Source organism: Lithobates pipiens, unplaced genomic scaffold, assembly GCF_037356315.1.
Source record: "Lithobates pipiens isolate NorthernLeopardFrog02 unplaced genomic scaffold, aLitPip1_a1.2 Scaffold_6, whole genome shotgun sequence".
NCBI classification, from domain to species: domain Eukaryota; kingdom Metazoa; phylum Chordata; class Amphibia; order Anura; family Ranidae; genus Lithobates; species Lithobates pipiens.
In genome coordinates this window covers 12,269,685-12,293,024 of record NW_027507881.1, presented here as the reverse complement: position 1 = coordinate 12,293,024, position 23,340 = coordinate 12,269,685, and the positions used below count along the sequence as shown (strand labels likewise).

The window sequence follows — 23,340 nt, the reverse complement described above, 5'->3', positions numbered from 1 at the left end:
TCATTATGTTGCTGGGTTTAGACATATGTGCACAAGTGCCCCATGCACTATAAAAACAGTTTCGCAGGCACTGTATTAGGTGGGGCAAGTGCTAGTAGACAATGACTACGTCTGGGGTTTCTATATTCACTAAATGGCGAACAGCGGTCCAGACAGAGTGATAGTCCTGCCCAGGTGGTGGCTGGGCCACTTATCTGCCTGGGTGTTCTCTCTCTTCCTCCGGTCTCCTGCCCGGCCGCCATCATCCTCAAGGAGGGCGGGGAGGGAGATGCTGCATATTGTTAATGTAGTAAGTTGGGCAGCTCCTGCCCTCTGTCATGAGATTCAGGACCCCTCCTGCCTATGCCCGCTGTGAGAAAGATAGCAGCGGCTGGGTGGGAGACCAGATAGAGAGAACACCTAGCTGCTGTGCCTCTGCCCTGGTAGGACCGTGCAGGAGAGGCTGAATAATGAAAGGGGGACTGTGATGTAAGAGGAGCGGAGGCTAGGACTGCAAGGGGCACGATGTGTATAGGGGGAGCCGTGATGTGTAAAGGGGGAGCCGTGATGTGTAAAGGGACAATGATATACAGGGGGCTGTGATGTGTTATAACGTAAACATTAGATTTAGACCTCTGCAAGCCCCCATTTCTCTAGTCTTGAGTGATGGATATTAGCTAGACTTTAGACGGTCAAATTCTATAAAGCCAATGGTCATGTCAAGCAGCGGAAAGAACTGCTTAGGGTCTTTATTGTTATAGTGCAATGGTATGTACTCTGTAAAGATTACCTGAAGCCTTCTCTGCAGACAACACACTTATCAGGATACCCGAGACATTTCTTGCAATTCTGGTGACATTTGAGACATCGTCTGAGACCTTAACGAATACAAAACTGTTTAGAACAGAATAAACTCATTATCCAAGTACAGTCAGTCTAAAGAAGATGAAATATTATATATATATATATATATATATATCTACAAAAGGTGGGGGGGGGGGGGGGGGCAACCAATTACAAGGAATAAGGAAGATAAAAGTAGTGTCCTGGGCAAATTGGCTTTCAACTTTTCTACGCTTTGACCCGATCCTCAACACATTCCTCCTCAAAAATGCTGCAGTGCCTTTTAAACCCCATCTTTCACATGTGAATATGGACAGAACTGGTTGCGGGCGTCATGGACATTGGTCTCCAAGTCTTTCCTGCAGTTTGCACTGTCCACTTACCAAGTAGGGACAGTTGTATCGGGGGTGCGCGATGTGCAGGGGCTGCGCCACCTACAGAGCGCAGGGGGCGCGCCACCTACAGAGCGCAGGGGGCGCGCCACCTACAGAGCGCAGGGGGCGCGCCACCTACAGAGCGCAGGGGGCGCGCCACCTACAGAGCGCAGGGGGCGCGCCACCTACAGAGCGCAGGGGGCGCGCCACCTACAGAGCGCAGGGGGCGCGCCACCTACAGAGCGCAGGGGGCGCGCCACCTACAGAGCGCAGGGGCGCGCCACCTACAGAGCGCAGGGGCGCGCCACCTACAGAGCGCAGGGGCTCAGGGGGCGCGCCACCTACAGAGCGCAGGGGCTCAGGGGGCGCGCCACCTACAGAGCGCAGGGGCTCAGGGGGCGCGCCACCTACAGAGCGCAGGGGCGCTCTACCTGCAGAGTGCAGGGTTTAGCTTTACAATAAAATTGCCATCAGGTTTTGAATTACAGTATGTGTGTAAGTTTTTTTTTTCTTTTGCCATCCCCATGATGCCCATATGAAAAAAAATTTAAGGAAATTGCACTCACCACTGGGACAGGAAAGCAGACTGCACCAAAATACAGTCAGACATTAAAACCCTTCCTCAATACACTAAATGTGTAGGGGTTTAATCTCCCTTATGGGGTCACAGGCAGAAAATTAAAACCTGACAGAAGCTCCAACTCTTCCATTCTCTATACCAGTGGTCATCAACCCTGTCCTCAGGGCCCACTAACAGGCCAGGTTTGCAAGATAACTGAAATACATCACAGGTGATATCATTTGCTGCTCAGTGATTGCCGTATTCTAGTCTGCATCTCCCTAAGGTAATACATAAAACCTGGCCTGTTAGTGGGCCCTGAGGACAGGGTTGATGACCACTGCTCTATACAATACATTTTTGCTGGCGTTGGACTAATGCCCTATCCACCCTGCCCTGGCATCCCTTTAAGTGGGCACATACATCTAGGAAGGTCTGCCTAATCAACACACTGATTGGCTGTCACTGCATCGGGAACCAGTCCTGCCACTGAGAAGGCTTTTGACCAGCTCAGTTTGTGCTAGGAGTGTGCAGAGAGTGCACTATTAGCACAGAAATCTCTGCCGCCCATGAACTCATGTGTGATGCGTCAGACTTAAAGCCAGGGCTTTTCTTCTGAGGGAACGTCCCGGAACAGCATTCTGGCACCTCCGCCAGAGACCGTGTGGGGGGCACTGGGGGGGGGGGGGGCAAAGCCTGCTGTCATGTTAGAGTGTTCATACAGGGGAGTGGGCGAGCAGGAGACAGGCTGCAGCTGGAGTTCAGCTCTGAGAGAGCAGAGATTCGAAGCTTGTTTTGGCACAGCTGTGCCAGTGAAATCACCATCGGTGTAGTAGAGGTGCAGTGAAGATCGAACGCATGTCTCCATGGAGACAAGTTTTTAGTCTTAAATTTTTAGGTAAATGAATAGGCCACTTTTCTGGATATGGGCATGTTTTAAATCATCTGGAAGTGCCTCTGTGCTTACTTTGTTAACTACTGGATATTTCTAATGTTGTTTCTAATGTTCTTTTATTACATTGCTTTTTGTTAAAAAAAAAAAAAAAGCCAAAAAATATTCTTGAAGAGCCCCCTAGCTTATACTTGGTTACCTGTTCTCTAAAGGGGGCAGTGCTAGGTATGTAGAGGTGGAGACAAGAGGCGGTTCTAGGGTTGGTTCGAGGGCTTTCACACTGAAGCGGTGCGCTGGCAGGATGGTAAAAAAAGTCCTACTAGCAGCATCTTTTGAGCGGTGTATACTATATTTTTTATTTATACTATATATATTCATCGCTCCCGCCCATTGAAATCAATGGAGCAGTGCGGCTAACCGCCGGCATAGCGTTGCTACAGCAGCTCTTTGCGGTGGTTTTAAGACTTTCTCAACTGCTAACGAGGTAAAAGCTCCCCGCTAGCGGCCAAATAGCACCACAAAATTGGCGGTAAAGCGCCGCTAAAAATAGTGGGGTTTTACCACCGGCGCACCCACCTCCCCAGTGTGAAAGGGGCCTTAGTGCAAAATCAATGAGCCAATTACACAAGATGGACATCTGTGTACAGAACGCCTCCAGGTTTTCATATTGTAACAGTTTACTTTTTTTTTTTGTTCCATTTGCTATACGATTGGGTCCACATGAAAAACTGACAGGCGAACCCAATCCAAACGTCCCTGTGAAAGGAGCCTTACCCTTTAAAGATGGCTGTCAGGCCTTATGCTTTAAGAATTATATTGATTATCCTGAAAATACAAATGTCATCCTCCTTTTTTGACATTGATAATGTTTTCTTATTATTTAGCACGCGTATGTCTGAACCTCCATTATCCCCATGTTAATGCTATATGTCTGGATGTTTTTTGGCCCTTGAGACAAATTTGTTAAAGTGGTTGTAAACCTCGCACATGAATTATGAACAAAGCATATCCCTCTATAGTGTGTACTGGTCTCAATTAAGAGCACTAAGTGACATTTCTGTCTGCTGCTTCGTTCCGCTGCTATCAGCACGAGTCACTTCTGACAAGTTTTCCTGACACCAAGAGAAAGATGGTGACAGGGGAGGGACCTCCAGCACACAGCATGTTGATTGACAGTCTCAGCTCTGTTCCTGTGAGAAGGGGGGTGTGCCTTCCCTCCAATCAGCTCTCAGAGCTCTCCTCACTAAGCTCTGTAGAGTGAGACTTCAGCTCTCCACCCCCTTTTTCCTGAACTCTTAGACACGCTTTATAAATTCTGAACTTTGAATGGATGCAGAGAAGAAAAGACTGCAGATAAACAGGTACAACGTATGTAGAAGGATTTGTTTCCTCTCTGTGTATCACCTGAGGCCAGTCACTTCACTGGGTATATGTTAGGGCCCTTTTACATGGGCAGTCCCATCAGGTCTGCCTATCACTTTTTCTGGTGGACCTGATTGGACCCTCCATTTAACCCTAAGGAGCAGTGGAGGTCAGCGGACACATAATATTCACCATTATCCAATCCTGTCTGCAAAATTCAGATGGATGGTGGGCCCTATTTTCCATCCATCTGGCGGATCGGGAAAAGGACAGGCGGTACTGTTTTCATCTGATCTCCCCATAGAAGAGAGGAGGACTGGGTTGGTCTCTGCTTTGCGGAGTAAGCGGAGCCAGACCTGTCATCCGCCTGCAATAGCAGAGATCATCGAAGCGATGCCCCGTTGAGCAAGCATATCAATGGCGGCCTGTCCGTCCGTCCATAGAGGGCGCACAGGTGCCGCCTCCCCTATCTTATGGGTGTTTTTTTGAAGCACCTAATTAGAGCCAGTCTCTCCAATAGGCTTCAAGAAAGGGTGGCCTCAGAGCTAGGGTTGCCACCTCCCCCCTTTAAAGCCAAACACAAATTACACAGGTTCTGTGGCTGATTAAGGTGGTAATTAAACTCACTTGGTGCCTTATCGGCTTCAGAACCTGTGTAATTCATATGTGTTCTGGTTTAAAGGGATGAGGCGGCAACTCTACTTGGAGCGCAGAGCATTCTGCTCCGAGCCCCCCCCAGTTCTGTGACCATAGCAAATAAATTTTCTCTATCATCACACTAAAGTTACTCCCCACCAATCAAGAGGCAGGTCTGAGAGACCCGTTTCCCATTTGACCAAAGCACCAGGCTATTCTATTGGATGCCTAGAGCTTTGGCGGAAGAGGAGACACACGGTGGAAGAAGCTGGAGGAGCAGACATCGGAGCCACAGCGGCTGCTGCTCGCAGTCCAGGAGAGGACACCACAGCCCACGAGCGGATAAGTGCCAGACCCCCTGCGGGGGGGTTGGGCTATTTTAGTGCCGTGCCAACGGGGGTGCGGTGGTGTTTGTTTGCCGCCCCCCCCCCCCAAAAGGAGAACCCAACAGCCACCACTGAAGCATATCCTGCAAAATGGAGGCACCCATGTGGAAGGGGCCTAAGGGTTTACAAATACAAGGTTTAAGAAAGAAAATACTTTGCGGCATAAATAAAATGTCTTCTATGTGCCAAACAGGTCATTGGTGACACCAGTATTTTCATGTGGAAAACTCATCGCAGCCCATGAAAAGTAATAGCAATGGAAACATTGGGACACAAGATGAGAAGAGTAAGAACAAAGGCTGTCCCATAGTTACTTTCATCGGCGTATGCTCCCACTGCACATGTGGTCGTACAGGAACTGCTCTCCGGCTGAAGGTAGAAGCCTCTCTTACAGGAACTGCACTGGTTCTGACCTCGTCCAAAGCAGGTTTCACACCCTCTATGGCAACGCCTGCACCTTCTGCCAGCCACGTCTGCCATGAACCCCGAAGGACAGGTACTCACGCATTTCCTGCATCGAAACCAAAAACAAAAGATCACCAGTAAAATAAAGAGATACGAGGTGACCATGAAAATACCCAACATTTCACCAGACCTTCATATTGGGTATCGGCATCTGGGTCACATTACTAATATATTCCAGTTATTTGGTTTTAACGATAAATTGTGCCCCATTGGGGATCTTTTTTTTTTTTACTTCTGGTCAAGCAGGCACACCTTATGCCGGCCATAGATGGATTGAACCTCGGCCTGTTCAGCCGGCCAAGTTTCGATCCATCTATGGGCAACCTGACTGTACCCAAGTTGAATCATTGAACGACTTGGGTACAACCAGCATGTTGAATTTTTCTCCTATTTTTTCACTTATATCTGATTATCCCTGGATAACAATTATCCCATGATAGTTTCAGTTTATGACAGGATAACATATCACGTTGCTCTAAAAAGATATGTCTTTATGGAGCAAGTAGCGTATGGGAAACCTCCTTATAGCAGAGAAAAAACACTGGGAAGCATAACCATGAGTCTTTATCCAGATTGTCGGGGGTGGTAAGCTTCCTTTCACAAGATGCAGCTCCTCCAGAAAGACAGAAGAAATCTCAAAATCAAGGAAAAAAAAAAAAACACACAAAAGGGGAGGGCGCCATCTAAGTGCAGCACTAAACCATTTACTTATGATAAAAACAAACTGGCAACTCACATCATGTACACTTGTGAAGGCATGTAGAAAATAAGAAACCCGGATATCCAGGGAACCCTGTAGAAGAGGCATTCAGTCCAGGGATTGTGGAGCACTGCTGGAGGCCAGGTAGTCATAGGAGAAAACTATGAAAACCTATGCATGCCACACCCCCCTGGACATCCCCTCTACCTCATGCATTGGGTTCCCCTGGTGTCTCCTGCCGACCAGGAAGTGCTCTGAGCTTCCTATGCCTACCCGGCAGTGCTGCACAATCCCTGGAATGCATGATGTCAGATGTCGAGGGGCGTGGCATGCATAGGTTTTCATAGAGATTTCTCCTAGGACGACTACCTGGCCTGCGGCAGTGCTACACAATCCCTGGACTGAATGCCTCTGCTACAGGGCTCTCTGGATATCCCGAGTTCCTAACCTCTCCATGCCTTCACAAACTTACATCATGTGAATTGCCAATTCTTTCATTTTAATCATACCATAAAATTTATTAATGCTGCACTTAGATGGTGCCCTCTGCCGTGTGTGTTTTTATGTCATATCTAAGCCAGGGGTCTCCAAACTAGTAAACAGGCCACAATGTACATTTTATAAATATTTGTGGGCCGAAAAAAAAAAAAAAAAATGCTCCAACAAATAAGTTCACATCAGATTCCCGGGGAGTGGCTTGACACCGTATGGAGTAGGACGCTGTCTCTCTGAGCTCCGGCAGTTGATCCTCTCCACACAATAATCCTGTGACCCATAGCTACCATTCTGACCCCAACTTACCCGGGACGATACCCCGTACTACTTGCAGCATGTCACCATCGAAATCACAGAAAGGTGCGGCGGCAAAACTTGAGCAGTACCGTCGACAAGACAAGGACATGGAGGAAGACGGCGCCCCTGAGAAGGCGGGGGGGGGGGGGGGGAGGGGAAATGAACATGAGGAGACACTGACAGACTGCTTGATGCAATCACACTTTGCAGACATTCCCTCACAGCGCAAATTGAGGAGGTAAAGATGGATATTTCCCTTATTAGGCAGGACTTCCAAAAGCTCAGAGACCGAGTAAAGGTGGAGGACACAGTGGAGGACGCCACATCATATTCCTACCATCAGTTCCCCCTGCATCAGGGTCTCCAAAGTCCCTCTTGCATCAGGATCACCATCCTAGCCCCCACCCCCACCTTTCATCAAGGTCTTCATCAGAGTCCACCCCTTACATCGGGGTCTTCATCAGAGTCCACCCCTTACATCGGGGTCTTCATCAGAGTCCACCCCTTACATCGGGGTCTTCATCAGAGTCCACCCCTTACATCGGGGTCTTCATCAGAGTCCACCCCTTACATCGGGGTCTTCATCAGAGTCCACCCCTTACATCGGGGTCTTCATCAGAGTCCACCCCTTACATCGGGGTCCCCATCAGAGTCCACCCCTTACATCGGGGTCCCCATCAGAGTCCACCCCTCACATCGGGGTCCCCATCAGAGTCCACCCCTCACATCGGGGTCCCTATCAGAGTCCACCCCTCACATCGGGGTCCCCATCAGAGTCCACCCCTCACATCGGCGTCCCCATCAGAGTCCACCCCTCACATCGGCGTCCCCATCAGAGTCCACCCCTCACATCAGGGTCCCCATCAGTGTCAACCCCTCACATCGGCGTCCCCATCAGTGTCAACCCCTCACATCGGCGTCCCCATCAGTGTCAACCCCTCACATCAGGGTCCCCATCAGTGTCAACCCCTCACATCAGGGTCCCCATCAGTGTCAACCCCTCACATCAGGGTCCCCATCAGTGTCAACCCCTCACATCAGGGTCCCCATCAGTGTCAACCCCTCACATCAGGGTCCCCATCAGTGTCAACCCCTCACATCAGGGTCCCCATCAGTGTCAACCCCTCACATCAGGGTCCCCATCAGTGTCAACCCCTCACATCAGGGTCCCCATCAGTGTCAACCCCTCACATCAGGGTCCCCATCAGTGTCAACCCCTCACATCAGGGTCCCCATCAGTGTCAACCCCTCACATCAGGGTCCCCATCAGTGTCAACCCCTCACATCAGGGTCCCCATCAGTGTCAACCCCTCACATCAGGGTCCCCATCAGTGTCAACCCCTCACATCAGGGTCCCCATCAGTGTCAACCCCTCACATCAGGGTCCCCATCAGTGTCAACCCCTCACATCAGGGTCCCCATCAGTGTCAACCCCTCACATCAGGGTCCCCATCAGTGTCAACCCCTCACATCAGGGTCCCCATCAGTGTCAACCCCTCACATCAGGGTCCCCATCAGTGTCAACCCCTCACATCAGGGTCCCCATCAGTGTCAACCCCTCACATCAGGGTCCCCATCAGTGTCAACCCCTCACATCAGGGTCCCCATCAGTGTCAACCCCTCACATCAGGGTCCCCATCAGTGTCAACCCCTCACATCAGGGTCCCCATCAGTGTCAACCCCTCACATCAGGGTCCCCATCAGTGTCAACCCCTCACATCAGGGTCCCCATCAGTGTCAACCCCTCACATCAGGGTCCCCATCAGTGTCAACCCCTCACATCAGGGTCCCCATCAGTGTCAACCCCTCACATCAGGGTCCCCATCAGTGTCAACCCCTCACATCAGGGTCCCCATCAGTGTCAACCCCTCACATCAGGGTCCCCATCAGTGTCAACCCCTCACATCAGGGTCCCCATCAGTGTCAACCCCTCACATCAGGGTACCCATCAGTGTCAACCCCTCACATCAGGGTACCCATCAGTGTCAACCCCTCACATCAGGGTACCCATCAGTGTTCACCCCATGCATAACTGGTCCAAATTCTCAGTCTGTGAACGGAGTCTGAGGATATATACCACTAACCCTCATGATGTGCCTGATAAAATCTTGCAGCAGGCCAGATGTGGCCTATAGTTTGGAGACCCCTGCTCTAAGAAATACTGGTCAGCCCTATCCGGTGTCATGGCCTATGGTTTCCTCAGTCACATGGACGTAGTAGTGCTCTTTCTAGCATTAACGGGTTAGTTCACCTTTTCAGAAAAAATTTCATGTTGAACACACCCTTTGTTGACCAATGAGAACCACTCTGATCCACCCCAGCTTACCTAGAGAGGAAGAACAGAATGGTTTTCAAACTTTGGACCATTGTAGTGGGCTGCGTGGATATAGTGAAACCGGGGAAGATGGGGCTATAGGGAAGATGCGGCTATAGGGAACACGGGGCTATAGGGAACACGGGGCTATAGGGAACACGGGGCTATAGGGAACACGGGGCTATAGGGAACACGGGGCTATAGGGAACACGGGGCTATAGGGAACACGGGGCTATAGGGAACACGGGGCTATAGGGAACACGGGGCTATAGGGAACACGGGGCTATAGGGAACACGGGGCTATAGGGAACACGGGGCTATAGGGAACACGGGGCTATAGGGAACACGGGGCTATAGGGAACACGGGGCTATAGGGAAGATGTAGGGAGTTCCTTTAACTTTTAATTTTTCTGAAAAGGTGAACTAGCCCTTTAATGTTGGCAACAGGGTACTGTCATTTATTTTATTCCAAACAGTACACGGTATACACCAACTTACCTGCCAGACTTGACGCTGCCAAGACTATAGTGAACACAGCTGAGACACTGATCCGCGCCCGCCCCGTCACATCCTCTGTCCCCGCACTCGGTGTGGCACGGACCTTGGAAACACAAATATTTATTTCTAAGTGCAAACCAAAAGGACCGGATGAAGAACATTAGAGTGCGAGACATGCAGTGCTACAATGACTCGGCCACACAGAGACGCAAACAGCATTATTGGCTCATTAAATGAAAACACTGAAACATTTTAATTGGATTAAATTACACCAAGCCCAACACATTTACACTTGGCTATCATATGCAGATTTCAGTTTAACAACATCCAATATCACAGTGGGTAAAAAAAAATAAAAAACTTGTGACATTGCTAATTGAAGTCACATGGAAATGTAACTGGCATGTTTAAAGGGAAGCTGTTCTTGGAGAATATGAATAGAGTTTCCCTGTTGTCCATGGTCTTTCTCTGCAAAACAGTCTGGCATTCAACACATTCTGATTTACTGGCCCAGAACAAGCCTGCACATCGGGAGTCCGGTCTGATTTCACTTGCAACATACTGGCCACTGAACAGGGATCTATAGAGTACTGAAGCCAGGAATGGCCTTGGAATTTCAGAAAAAGGTGTCCTCTACTGACAGCCATCCTCAAACCTAAGACCAAACCCTCAAACTTTAGCAAGTTGATTTGGTATCCCTCGACTTTGAATAAATTGTTGGATGGGGATAAGCTGCAGAAGATCATAGGAAACTGGGAACATGTTACGCAAGGCTAGTAGAGATCAATGCTATAAACCTAACCAATGTCCCCACTACAGGCGGCTGCGGTCCAAGGGATGCAGGTTGGGTACCAGTGGTTTACAGGCTTTGTATGAATTGCTTCAAAAAGTTAACATTCATTTCTACATCCATAAGAGCACCAATATCTACTGACATTATTGTTATCCCTAGAATATGTTGCACAAAAAGATTGCTTATGGTAATAACGTGTCATTTCACCCAGGCATGACATACCCTAGACTTGTACCTGAATACTCGTCTTCTTCCTCAAATTCCAGGGGATTCTGGAAGATGCCAGATTTAGAAGGCTCCTGATCAGCTGCAGATAAGTCCAGGGCTTTGGACCTTGAGTGATGGAAACTGATCGCATTGTACGGGTGCTCAGCTGTGCCGTAAAGAATCAGCGTCCATTCTTTTAGCTTCCCTGAAACACAGGTTTATGCAATTAGATATATTTTTCTATGAATTTTCTGCAACATCTGAACCAAGCACAACAAATGGTGACCTTTTAACTGATAAAGCTCTATACGTATCTGCAACATTATGATTTCAAGGTGATGAGTACTCTTCCCGCTGTGGTGATCAGGGATGAGTTGAGGCGTGTTTGGAGTCCAGTCTGAACCTGCTTGAGTTACCCCGCCAGGAAATGGTCACAGTTCACTGCCATTCATAAGTGGCCAAGGCATTCCCCGACCCTCAGCCATTTCTCATGGGCAGTGAACCATGAACGTTTCCTGGTGGGAGAATGCAACTGTGCTCATCCTTCGTAGTAATGTGGTAAGGTTTTGTATGGTACAGTACCAGAAGGGTGGCAACAGAACACAAAACAGTTTTGTAGGATCTCTCACATCAAACCTGTACTCACTAATGTCACCAGATGACTGGTTGGCCCCTTCTAATATCCTCCAGACACTTTCTCCCAGTGATAGATTATATCCTCAGGAAAAAAAACCTCAGTCAGGTTAAGTGTAGCACTGGCTCCTGAAGTGCACGCGCTATATGTTTTGAAATGTAAAATTACACCTAAACTGCAGCTTGGTTTGGGTATAATTGTTCCAAATTTTGAACACAGTATCAGTCTGACTGGACTATAGGGTATTCATCCTGGCCATAGAGGGTACTGTCTCTTCTGGCAGGCATGGAACCACAGTCTGGTTGGGTGCTTTAAGTTTACTTTCTCTCAGAGCCAGCCCAGCGGGAGGGTCACTCTTGCTGTGCTTTCTGGGAGAGGGTACTTAAAATGCGGATGTCACGTGGTTCCTGTCCAGAAGTATGTTCTGACTCCATGGTCCTGGTCCTCCTGACCAGGCCCCAGGAAGGCTATGGCCTGGGGTGCGGATCCACCTGACTGTCTCGGGGCTGGCTAGCCCGAAGCAGGGAAACTAAGGAAAGTATTCGGAGGTGGTCCGGTGCCATCTCCGGTTGTGGAGAGGCCCAGCAACTTCATAGCTATCCAGGAGAGGACTCTTCAGAAGAAGGCCACGCACGGGTTGGCTTCTTAGCAAGAGCCTGGTAGGGCTGAAGTACCTAAGTGAATCCAGTTCCGTGGGTATTGCCGAATTAGCTGAAAGATACTGGTACCACACGAGTGTTCTACAAGTCCTAGTTTCCTACATGTTCTACAACAAAGTCTGTGGCAAAGACTTATTCCTACGTGTTCTACAACAAAGTCTGTGGCAGAGACTTGTTCCTGATTTGAGCACCTTGTTGGCTGCTAGGCCTTGTGAGAGAGGGACTATCCAACTTAAGTGAACATCCAGCTGTGAATGGCTATTCTCTGGATTTAGTCGAAGTAAGCAAGTTCTTTATTATTGACTTTGACACCAAGAGTACCTGAACTTTCTTCCTAACCCTCTGATCCTATATTAAGAGACTGTTCGTTAACTACATTTTTGCAAATAAAAATCCCTTTAAGCGGATCTGTCATTGGTCTCTAGAGTTTCTGGGCCATCTACCATGGGAAACCCCTAGCCTCAAATCGAGGTGAAGAAGGTAACGGTAAGCCCAATTGGACCAGCAGCTCCTTCTGGCTGCAGATGGGCATTGCAGCGGTGAGGCTCCATTGATGGGCAGCGACCCTTATTTTGCTTCGAAGTTCTTTATATAAAATGTAAGTTTTTTTTACAAAATGTACATTTTTTTTCCCTGAAACTTCCCTCTTAAAATTAAGCTGCATGTTATACGTCGAAAAATATGGTAAATAATATTAATGGTGACCCCTTACATAAAGGTGTCGCCACTTATATTTAATTGACACTTTGATTGAGGACCTTACTTTGCACTTATATTTTATAGGGGGGGTCACCATTAATATTTTTTAATTTCATTCACTCGGTTTTCATTTTCACATTGAAGAGGGTTAGTGCTTCACTTGGTTTTTTTCTTGGTCTATTGTCAGTATAATGTGGGAACACATATACCGTAGGTGTTAAGCAACACCCACACACATTTATCACAGACTTGAGTTTGTAAGCACACATAGTAGCGCAAGGGATGCAACACATTTACTGTTGACCATTTTTACCTACAGCTGCTTATAAAAATTCCATTCATTTATTTTTCCCCATACATTTACCCATTTACAACGTATGTTAAATACATCCTCCAGGTCCCATTAAATTTCCTACTGAAGCGAGTCTCCTACATACAACTGGATGCAGAAAAGACCATATTTCCGTCAGTAAGTACATATGATGTGGCTTCGGGCTCTCTGCACAGTGCTTGTAGAAATGAATTGAGATCATGTTGGGGAGGTGAAAGCCCAGAAGGAAGTCTTACTACATAGTTTACATTGATTACAGACCCCCAATGGATTGTACAATATGTCCCTATACCCACCCTTCATCATCATTACCACTTCTAATAGGTACCAGTATGAACACCTAAATAGCTTGGTATATATACGCACACACATACAGTGTGTGTATATAAATAATATATATATTTTACATACACAGCTAGGAATAGGTGAAAGAAGATCATGAAGGTTTTATATCGATTCATATCAAATCTGTAGAGATCTGTAAATTAGCCAGCGAAACTAAAATTTGTGAGATTATTTTATTTCTGTTGCTTTTTGTTCAATGAAAAAACATGAAATCGCAGTAGACTTATAGACGATACATCTGACATCATGCTTTTCCACACAGTACAGCCACGCCTGGCAGGGAACGAGACCTGTTTTTTTTTTTCTCTGCTGCAGGTCAGTAACACTTACATATCTTGTGCCCCCTTACCCATGGCTGCATAGTAAAAGGGAAAAGGTATCAGACGCACCTCTCTGCCCTCTCCTTCCTATCAGCAGTTTTCTTAAAGGGGAAGTCTACCCTAACACTAAAAGCGCTACATCTACAGACACCCACAATATAAGCCTAACCTATCTAGCCCTATAAAAAAAATCAGTATACATACCTTTTTTGAAACCAATCTTGTCCGATCTAAAGCCGGGGGGGGGGTGGAGAAGCTCTGCAGAGGACACAGCAGACAACGGCTGTGAAACGAATGGGAAGTGACACCACCCATAGAGTTACTATGGGGCTTCCGTTGTCGGCTGTGTCCTCTGCACCCGCCTACACAGAGAAGCTGCAGCCGACAGCTTAGCTTGGGATTGGGTCAGAGCGGCTTCAGAAAACGTATGTATACAGATTTCTTCTTTACAGGGCTAGATAGTTTAGTGTTAGATTGTGGAAGCCTGTAGATGCAGGGATTTGAGTGTTAGGGTGTACTTATCCATTAATGCAGGTACTTTTACTTGCTTACATTTGAATACACAGCTGCATCGATGTAAGCCTTAGTCTCCATTCACAATTGTACGACTCCAAAGTTGTGCAACTTTAATGCAATTTTGACGCAACTTTGGATAGGTGCATCTTGTAGGCGACTTTGGTTTTGACCGATGATCATGGACAACTGTTGCTTGTAAAACATTTAGACATGAATTTCATGCAACTTTTGAGGGCAACCTAGAGGCCGCTGTTATGGGTTCCTACTCTGCCCTAACAAACATGGTCTATAGAGGAGTAAAGGCCACTCCGCAAGCAACAACCTCTATGCGAACTACAGTCCAAGTATGGGAACAGGTTCCCGCTGCAGTTGGAACAGCTGACACTATTTCACCTCATACCCAGTTATGGGGCAACCCTAAACTACCACACTTTATATCCATTCCAGCCCCAACATCTGGACTAGAATTGGAATAGTAAAACTGCAGCAGATTATGCCTGCTGGGGTGTTGCTTCCTTTCCTGAAACTGCGGGAGGTATTTCAACTTCCCTCGTGGATGCTGTTCCGCAACTTACAGCCGAAACATGCAACACAAGCGCAATTCTCCAGAGTAATCCCTGTGATGCCACCAGGGCCGTCTTTAAGGCAGGGCAAAAGGGGAAGCTGCCCTGGGCCCTGTCATTGTTGTGGGGCCCAAAGCAGCTGCCTCATATATGCCAATGATCCCAGTTTAAATTCCCTTGTCCCTTGAAGTTTAGTCCTGTGCTGTGTCACGATATCTCAGTGTGAAGTACCGCTACTAATGCTGCCCAGCTCTGCCCTATTGTTGTGTACAGAAGACTCACCTGCAGACCCTGTGTTTACATGTAAATAACCGGCATTCATATGTAAATATCCGCAGCATTACTAAGTAAATAGCTGTGGCCGGCAGCATTGATATGTAAATAAAGGTGGCATTCATATGTGTATCATGCTCCCCTGTAGTGAGGAGATGTGCTGTAACCTCTAGCAACCAACCAGTGAGCAGTATTACTGTACAGTAATCTCTACAGTAATTCTAAACCAATTAACAAGCAGAAATCATTTGCTGTAACCTCTAGCAACGAATCAGTGAACCATAATTTGTGCTGTAACCTCTAGCAACCAGTCATTAAGCAGTAATGATATGCTGTAACCACTGGAAACCAATCGCAATTGCTGCCTGATCCGATACAGTAAACTGATTTTAAGTCTAGCTGCTATTTATTGTATGTCTCAGAGCAGGTGGAGAGTCAAATTGCATGGGGGTGGGGGGCCCAAGAAATTTTTTGCCCGGGGTCCAATCAATATTAAAGACGGCTCTGGATGCCACATGTAGTGGAAAGATACCTTACCTCTCTACATCTCCGCCTCACGTACGGAGACTCAGATGGGGAATCTCTCCCATTTCGCTCCTGGAAGGCAGATATACCCTCCTTGTCAGAGGAAGACTGGGACCTAGCATTACAACAATATATATCCACTGTGATTTCTGCTAAGGACCGGTTCATCCAATTAAAATTCATACATAGGGCCTGTAACATCCCCCAAAGGCTGCCTCAAATTTATCCCACACAATCATTGACATGTCTTAAGTGCCAACAGGCGGTTGGAACATACTTTCATGTCCTCTGAGACTGTCCGGCCATTCAGGATTTCTGGAGGAAGGTGGTCTCTGATTTCAATAAAGCTACCAACCTCTCAGTGTCAATGGAACCCAAAGTGCTTCTTTTAGGCATTACAGACGCCGTGACATTCCACACATACAAAACTCTTGTTGTGTTATCTGTGTTTCTATGCCAAAAAGGTACGCCTACAGCAATGGAAATTGGTCACTCCCCCTAACAGCTGCCCAGTGGCACATGCTGGTGCCCTCTGTGCCACCCCTGTACAAACTTACATACATGGGCCCGCAAGTGTCCCCAGAAATTTGAAAAGGTATGGAAGTCATGGGTCGTTGCCAGGTCACTAAATACATAGATCCGGGCTCACTGATATTGCTCACTGACATTCCGGTGGAGCCACATCCTGGGAATAAGCTTGATTTCTCTTGATTTTTTTTTTCTTCTTTAGAACATGTTATGCTGATCACGCTTGCTCAGAGTGGGCCCTTGACAACCCCAATCCTTTAAAAAAAAAAAAAACAAAAAAAAAAAACTCTCTCCCCTTCCATTCTTCCCCACCATCATGCTTTGTCCTTTCCCATCAATTAGACCTTGCCCCCGAGGATGCAGGAGACTAATTGGTACTCGAACTAGGTGCGTCAAAAGCACCTTTAGGATCCCTATGGAACCCCTTTTTCTTTTTTGGACCGCAACATAATTCGTATTAACGCTATTAGAAGTTATCTCACCCTATTAACTCACTGTAGACCTCTTAATGTCCAGCCATACACCATTCTATGTATTTACTTCTGCTATCTCAATGTTTCATTACTGTATGTTCAAGTTGTATTAATGCCTTGTCCACTAATAAAATTTTTTTTTTTTTTTTTTTTTTTTTTTTTAGCAGAAAAGGCTGTAGTATAACCCTCGGAACATTCCTATCTGTGGTGACTGTGTGTTATTCTAAAATCACAGTCATTCAGTGGCGGCTGGTGAGGTTTTTTTTTTATGGGGGGGGGGCAGCAAACAACCACCACTGACCCCTCGTGGCACCTAACCAGCACAACCCTGAACCCCTCTGCGGTATTTAACCAGCACCCCTCCCCTGGGCCTGCTCGCTGTCTGCCTGGCACTTACTCTATCTTGGTGGCGGGTCAGGCAGCGGGTGACAGCAGTGAGCTGAGGTTCAGGTGGTGGCTACTGCGTCCTCCATGCTTCCGCCATGCACCTCTTTCCTGCTGCTAGGTGTTCAATAGGATCGCCTGTCCTTTCAATCAGGTGATGGGTTTCAGACCTGCTTCCTGATTGGCCGGGAGGAGGATTAGTGCAGTGATGACAAATATTCGTTCGTTATCGTCACACAACTGGGTGGGCTTCAAGCCCAACGCTCTGCGCCCAGAGCCCAACCTGTTTTGAAACATATTAGAGCCACTGGCTCTAATCATGTGCTTCAAAAACACCCCCCCCCCCCACTAAATTGGTATCGACGGGCTGGCGTCCCTGCATGTGGATCAGGGGTCCGGACTAATGGATAGAGGGGGCGGTGCCTATGCGCCCTCTATGGACAGGCCGCCACTGGCGTCATAGGGTTGATAGGCCCAAAAGCTATCTAGTGGCAATTTAAAAGGGTAAATTGCGTAGTTAAAAGTAGTATGGGAATGTTTTTTTATTTTATTTTTTGCTAATCATACTTACCTAGGTGGATGGAGCATTGGTACGATGCTGCATCTGTACCTCGCCAGCTCTAGGTTGAGAACCAATGGCATTTGATCGCTCGGTTCTCAGAGTTCCGTGAGCAGAGAGCTGGTGACTGTCAATGCTCACTAGAGCGCTGGGCCGTGGAGGGGGCGGGGAAAGGGAGCGACTGGCTCATGCTCTCAGCGGCTTGCTGAGAGGCTAAGCAAGGTGACAGTCCAGGCATGTGGGCAGATCCCGACCATATGGTGGCGATATTTCCTGAGCCTGGACCAGCACTTTGATGTCAGCCGACAGCGGGCTTTAGCCTGCTGCCTGTTAAAAACGTGTCACTAATGAACTGCTCTCCTGTGATCCACAGGATAAGTACAGCCAAATGAGCTTTGTCTGTACTTCTATTTGAACTTTAACCCAGTGACACCATGTCCATTGCACTGCTATGGTCCCTGCTTCTTGTCTTGATGGCAAGTAGACCATAGTGTAGAGCAGCAGAGATTGAGGGGACCGGTAAGTAAATCATCTTTGACATTGTTCCCTAGCTTTTTTTTTTTGAAAAATTCTGTTTATTATTTTTATGTTCCCTAGCCTTAAAGGAGCAGTTTAACCTTTGCAGTTCGGATAAATAGGAGAATATCATTTTCCTGGAGTTGGGCTTTCATTTGAGCTCTGTGACACAAATGGTTAATATGAAGATGGCGATCATAAGTGCGTGAAACTGCTCTGTACAGAATGAGTCATCTGTCGTTTGGTAGCGAAGTTGTTTTGAAGCATATAGAGCCAGATGACAGTCCCAGAAGATGAAATAAAAGGGTATTGGTGCCAGCGGAGTGACAGTGGTGCCACTGACACGAGGCTCAGACTGGAGGAACGACCTCTAATTTGGAGAAGAAGACATTACATTCATATGGATTTTTATGAAAATTCCTTGTGTCAACATGTTTTCGGGAGGGACAGATTTATACTTGGAAGAGAAATGAAAAAAAAAAAAAATGCACGAAGAGGAACAGAAAAACAGGACGAGAACCTTACATGACCAGGTAGGCCTGGGACCACCCATGGAGTTGAAAGGCAACGTGAACAAATTACTGATACATTACATGTAAATCCATCAGCCTTTAGACTGACCTCCTACAGACACAATCCGATATCATTCATTATACGGCCCAGCTAGAAGCAATTCCACTGGCTGCTCAGAACAGATTCATGCCATGCTAATTCTTTTCTAAAAACGGCCAAGAACATTATTATATATGGTAGGCTTGGTAGATGTGCATGAGAGAGCTTGAAATCTCCCTAGTAGACATAGCAATTAATTCTTCACTACTCTATCCAAATCTTAAATAAAAAGCTTTGACTTTCAGCTCAAGCACAGCATATACCAGAATGGCCTGCCAGTCATCTTCCAAAGTTTGGACATTAATTTTAATATAAGCACGTCCTGCTAACTACCAATGCCAAGCAATAAGGCCATTTAAGGTTTTATGATGATAATTTAGCGTGGGTTGGAGTTGAGGAGTCCCAAAGGACATGGCGCCAGCACAAGGCTCTACAGATGGAACTTAAAGTGGAAGTTTAGGCAAAACCCAAGTCTAAACCTATGCACCACCCCATTCTAAGGCAATTCAAGCCAACGCTGTAAAGAAAGGATCTGTACACTTACCTATTTTGAAGCCACTTGTGTACAGGAAAGATTGCCAACAGCAGCTGGAAATGCCTAGGGGATGTCACCCATAGACTTACCATAAGGCAGTGTTGGGTGCTCCTCCTCTACACAGAAGCAGACACTGACAGCGGATCCTGGGACCAGACTAGCTTCAGAATAGGCAAGTATACAGACTTTTTTTTATTACAAGGTCATATAGGATAGCCTTAGAATAGGGGTGGGAGTGGGTTTAGCCTTAGTTAGGTATTGCTTGATCTTTCACTTTCAGTTCAGAACATTTTCTGTGCTAAGGCCCTACTGGCTTGGGTGGTTAGCTTCTCTACCAGCCAGTGGAGGAGTTTCTTCCCAATGCACACTGTGTGCAGTTAGCAGCAGCCATCTTTGCATGTATCTACTTATCTTAGCCCTTGTACACACGGTCGGAAATTCCAACGGAAAAGGTCAGATCGGACCATGTTGTCGGATAATCCGACCGTGTGTGGGTTACATCTGACTGTCGGAATGTCCGGCCAACAAAGTTTGAGAGCTGGATATAAAATTTTCCGACAACATGATCCGATCGGACCTTGTCAAATCGTTTGTAGGGAATTCCGATCGGACAGCGTGCCATGCATGCTCACATCAAAATATCGAGACCAAAGCTATTGGCTACTAGCCGCAACGTAGTCCCGTCGCAACGAATGAATGTCATCACGTTCCGAATTACTTTGTCTGACCGTGTGTATGCAACACCAGTTTCAGACAAAATCCGTCGGAAAAAATCAGATGGATTTTGTTGTCGGAATGGCCGACCGTGTGTACAAGGGCTTACTGGTTACATGAAATTGGGGACTCTGGCTGACCATGGACACAGGCAGTCTGCACTCAGGGATAGCGTTTCTGGCTACATACAAATTGGGCACAGCTATTGTCCGGTTTGTATGCAGCTATAGCCCAGAGCGTTGCTGTGTCCAGAGGAGGTGTGTAGCTGTTTAGCTTTTGGGCCAAGCTGGCCAAACAAACCATTTCCTTCACCAACACATGTCTTGCTGTGAGCATGAGGTCACCCGTCTGTCTCTCCACCCTTAGCCAATCAGAGGAAGCCTTGCATTCATTCATAAAAAAATACAAGGCTTCCTATAAGAGTTGGGCAAATAGTTTGAGCTGAGAATACGTTCAGCCTGAACATAGCCTTTTTGGGGGTGCTTGCCCGCCGAGCGCCCCACAAAGTTTTGCCCAATCAGCGCACAGTAATTAGCTGATTAAGGAGTGGGCTGGGAAGCTGGGCGCTGTGTCAACAATGGATGAGTCGTCAGTTGTCAACGGGCTTCCCTGCTGACAGCTGAATGAAAAAACAAAACAGATCACCCCCATGTTGAGGGCATGTGGCCTGGTACGGTTCAGAAGGGGGTGAGGGGGTGGGGCACTCACCTGCCCCCCCTTTCCTGACCTACCTGTGTGCTCGGATAAGGGTCTGGTATGAATTTTGGGGGGCGCGCATAAAAAAAAAAGGCTTGGGGTTTCCCTTAAAATCCATATCAGACCCCGAAGGGACTGGTATGGGGGGGGGGGGGGGGGAGAACCCCCAAAGCATTTTTTTTTTTTTTTTACATTTTTGTATTGCTGGAAATGGTAAAAAAAAATAATTTCTTTATAAATGTCAGTTTTGCAGCAGCAGGTTCTATACACAGTACAGATGGGCCACTTCACAAGCAGACTAAAGGGACTACCAGGCACTATATTTAAAGGAATTTTTCATTTTTATTGTTTCACTTTAAGCATCATTAAAAATTACTGCTCCTATAGAAACAATCTTTAAAAACTTTTTAGCATTCATACATGACCCTCCCCCCCCCCCCCCGGGCAGTACCCGGACCTCCATACCCTTTTTGTGACCAATAACTTGAACATATAAGCCTTCAAAATTGGCACTTTTTCATTTAGATTTTTCCAATTTGGGTCCCATAGATTCCAACGGGAGCTTGGGTCCGAACGTTTGTGAAGTTCAAGTGTTTTAGCGTGAACCAAATGGGAGGGGGGGGGGTGGGTGGCAAGTGTTTGGTCCAGATCTACTTCCTATAAATGGCTGAGAAGCACTCAGCCAAACTATTTTGTTCCCGCTATGCAGTAAGGTGAAAAGCCTTCTGCATGCAGCTTACCCCGCAGCCTCCCTGAATACATACCTTATCTCCATTTTGATCCAGTGATGCGCAAGAGAGCCGAGGCAGTCTCTGCTCTCTTGCTCCTCACTGGCTCAGATACAGCAGCAGGAGTCATTGGCTCCCACTGCTGTCAGTCAGAGAAAGTAATAAGGAGCAGGGCCAACCCCTGTTCTGTGTGTCTTATGGACACAGAGCAGGGCTTGGGAGCAAGCACCCACAAGTGCCCCCATGGCAACTTGGTTTGCAATGGGCGTATTGGCCAGGGGGCATGTGGAGCCCAGAGCACTGGCAGGGGGGGACCTTAGAAGAGGAGGATCGGGGTCACTCTGTGCAAAACCATTACACAGAGCAGGTAAGTATAACATGTTTATCTTAATTTGTTTTCAAAACAAGCTTTAAAAATTACCACTGGTTATTTTGACATAAAAAAAAACTGGTTATGGCAGCAGCTTAGCTGACTTGATTGGTTCGTTGTTTTCTGGGATCAATATCCTTACAGTATCGCTGGGTCGGCTGAAAGAATCTGGTACTGTATGGTAGTTCTTCCTAAAATCTCTCAAGAATCTCTAAGGTCAGTTAACAAGTCTGTGGCAGAGACTTTGTTGTGCATCCACTCTAAAGAACCAAGTTTCATTAACAAGTCTGTGGCAGAGACTTTGGCATATCATCGGCTGCTAGGTGAAGTGAGAGGGGCCTATCCGGTGACTGCTGGATCCAGTCTGTGGAGCAGTTTGTCCTCTGGATCTGATACCTCTAACCCCCAATTACCAGCTGCCTGAACTCCCCCTTATCCTCCAACCCTCTATTGAAGCACTGTGTCTTTCTTTGGTGTTACCCCTAAATAAATCGTCAATATATCTTCATTTGGGCTACCTTTGGGCTAAGATGAAGAGGCGAGCAGAAGAGGTAACGGTAGGCCCAAATAAAACCAGAAGCTCCTTCGGGGGTTAGTGCTACATATAGATAAAAAAAAAAAAAAAAATTGCTGTGATAGTGTTCAGGTTTGACTTGAAGAAAAGGTGACAACCCTACTTAGAAGGCAATTAAAGGGTTATGCCTTTTTCAACAAGAAAGCAGTTTTCCTTTAATCCCGTCTTCAACAGCATTGAATTTCCCACCTCGGCACGGCAACGATGACTCAGTGGCTTCAGAAGGAGCCGTGATTCCTATATCAGAGCTTCTACTCGAAAAAGCCCCGTCTCCCCTGGGATTGCTGTTTGTCACACCATATCATGAAGATTGATCGGCTGGCAGCAGTATTACAATGGGAATGGAGCTGTAGCTGAACGGCCTCGACTATCTGTATTTCTGAAACATTGCATGTTAAAGCCAAACTCTGGGATTCTTGAAAAATCTACCCTTTCATTGCAAGGGTTAAATGCTTGTTGAAGTGGTTGTAAACCCTCCTGCGTCACTTTGACCTACAGGCAAGCCTAGAATAAGGCTTACCTATAGGCAGAGGCGTCGCTAGGGGGTGGCTATTGGAGCTATAGCTCCAAACCTGGGGCCCATAGACCAGAGTCTCTCTCTGGGTCAAGCGGTGCCATCAGCGGCGGATGTGGGCACCGTGCAGATAACATCTTGGCCATTTTACTTTGTTCTGCCACTGCACTGGTTGCTAGAACCGCCCAGGGTCTAGCAACCAGTGATGTCACTTAACCTGAGTGACATAGCAAGAGCCCGAGGCAGTGGCGACGCTGGGGGGTGCATGCGGCACCCTGGGCGACACTTGTGGGTAGCGGCACCGCTAACACAGCCCTCTGCCCTACACTCGGGTGTCGCCGACTTCCCCCTCCTGTTTACATTCACACAGGACGAGGAGGACGAGGACGGACTCACCACTGTGTACAGGATATCTGTCAGTGCTGTTCTGAGGTCTGTACATTATACAGTATGTAGGTGGACATGTGCAGGG

At 47.3% G+C, this 23,340-nt stretch overlaps 1 protein-coding gene across 1 annotated transcript in view; it reads right to left on the bottom strand.

Moving 5' to 3' along the window:
- Positions 1-738: 738 nt before the first annotated feature.
- The window catches only part of LOC143958235 (proprotein convertase subtilisin/kexin type 6-like), a 303,257-nt gene continuing 280,655 nt past the window's right edge, over positions 739-23,340 (bottom strand). The window contains exons 14-17 of the mRNA XM_077467752.1: positions 10,829-11,005; positions 9,801-9,903; positions 5,346-5,542; positions 739-857 (exon numbers count right to left, since the gene is read on the bottom strand). Of these exons, the coding sequence (XP_077323878.1) occupies positions 766-857; positions 5,346-5,542; positions 9,801-9,903; positions 10,829-11,005 (569 nt within the window). The 3' untranslated portion in view covers positions 739-765. The remainder of the gene's footprint in view (positions 858-5,345; positions 5,543-9,800; positions 9,904-10,828; positions 11,006-23,340) is intronic.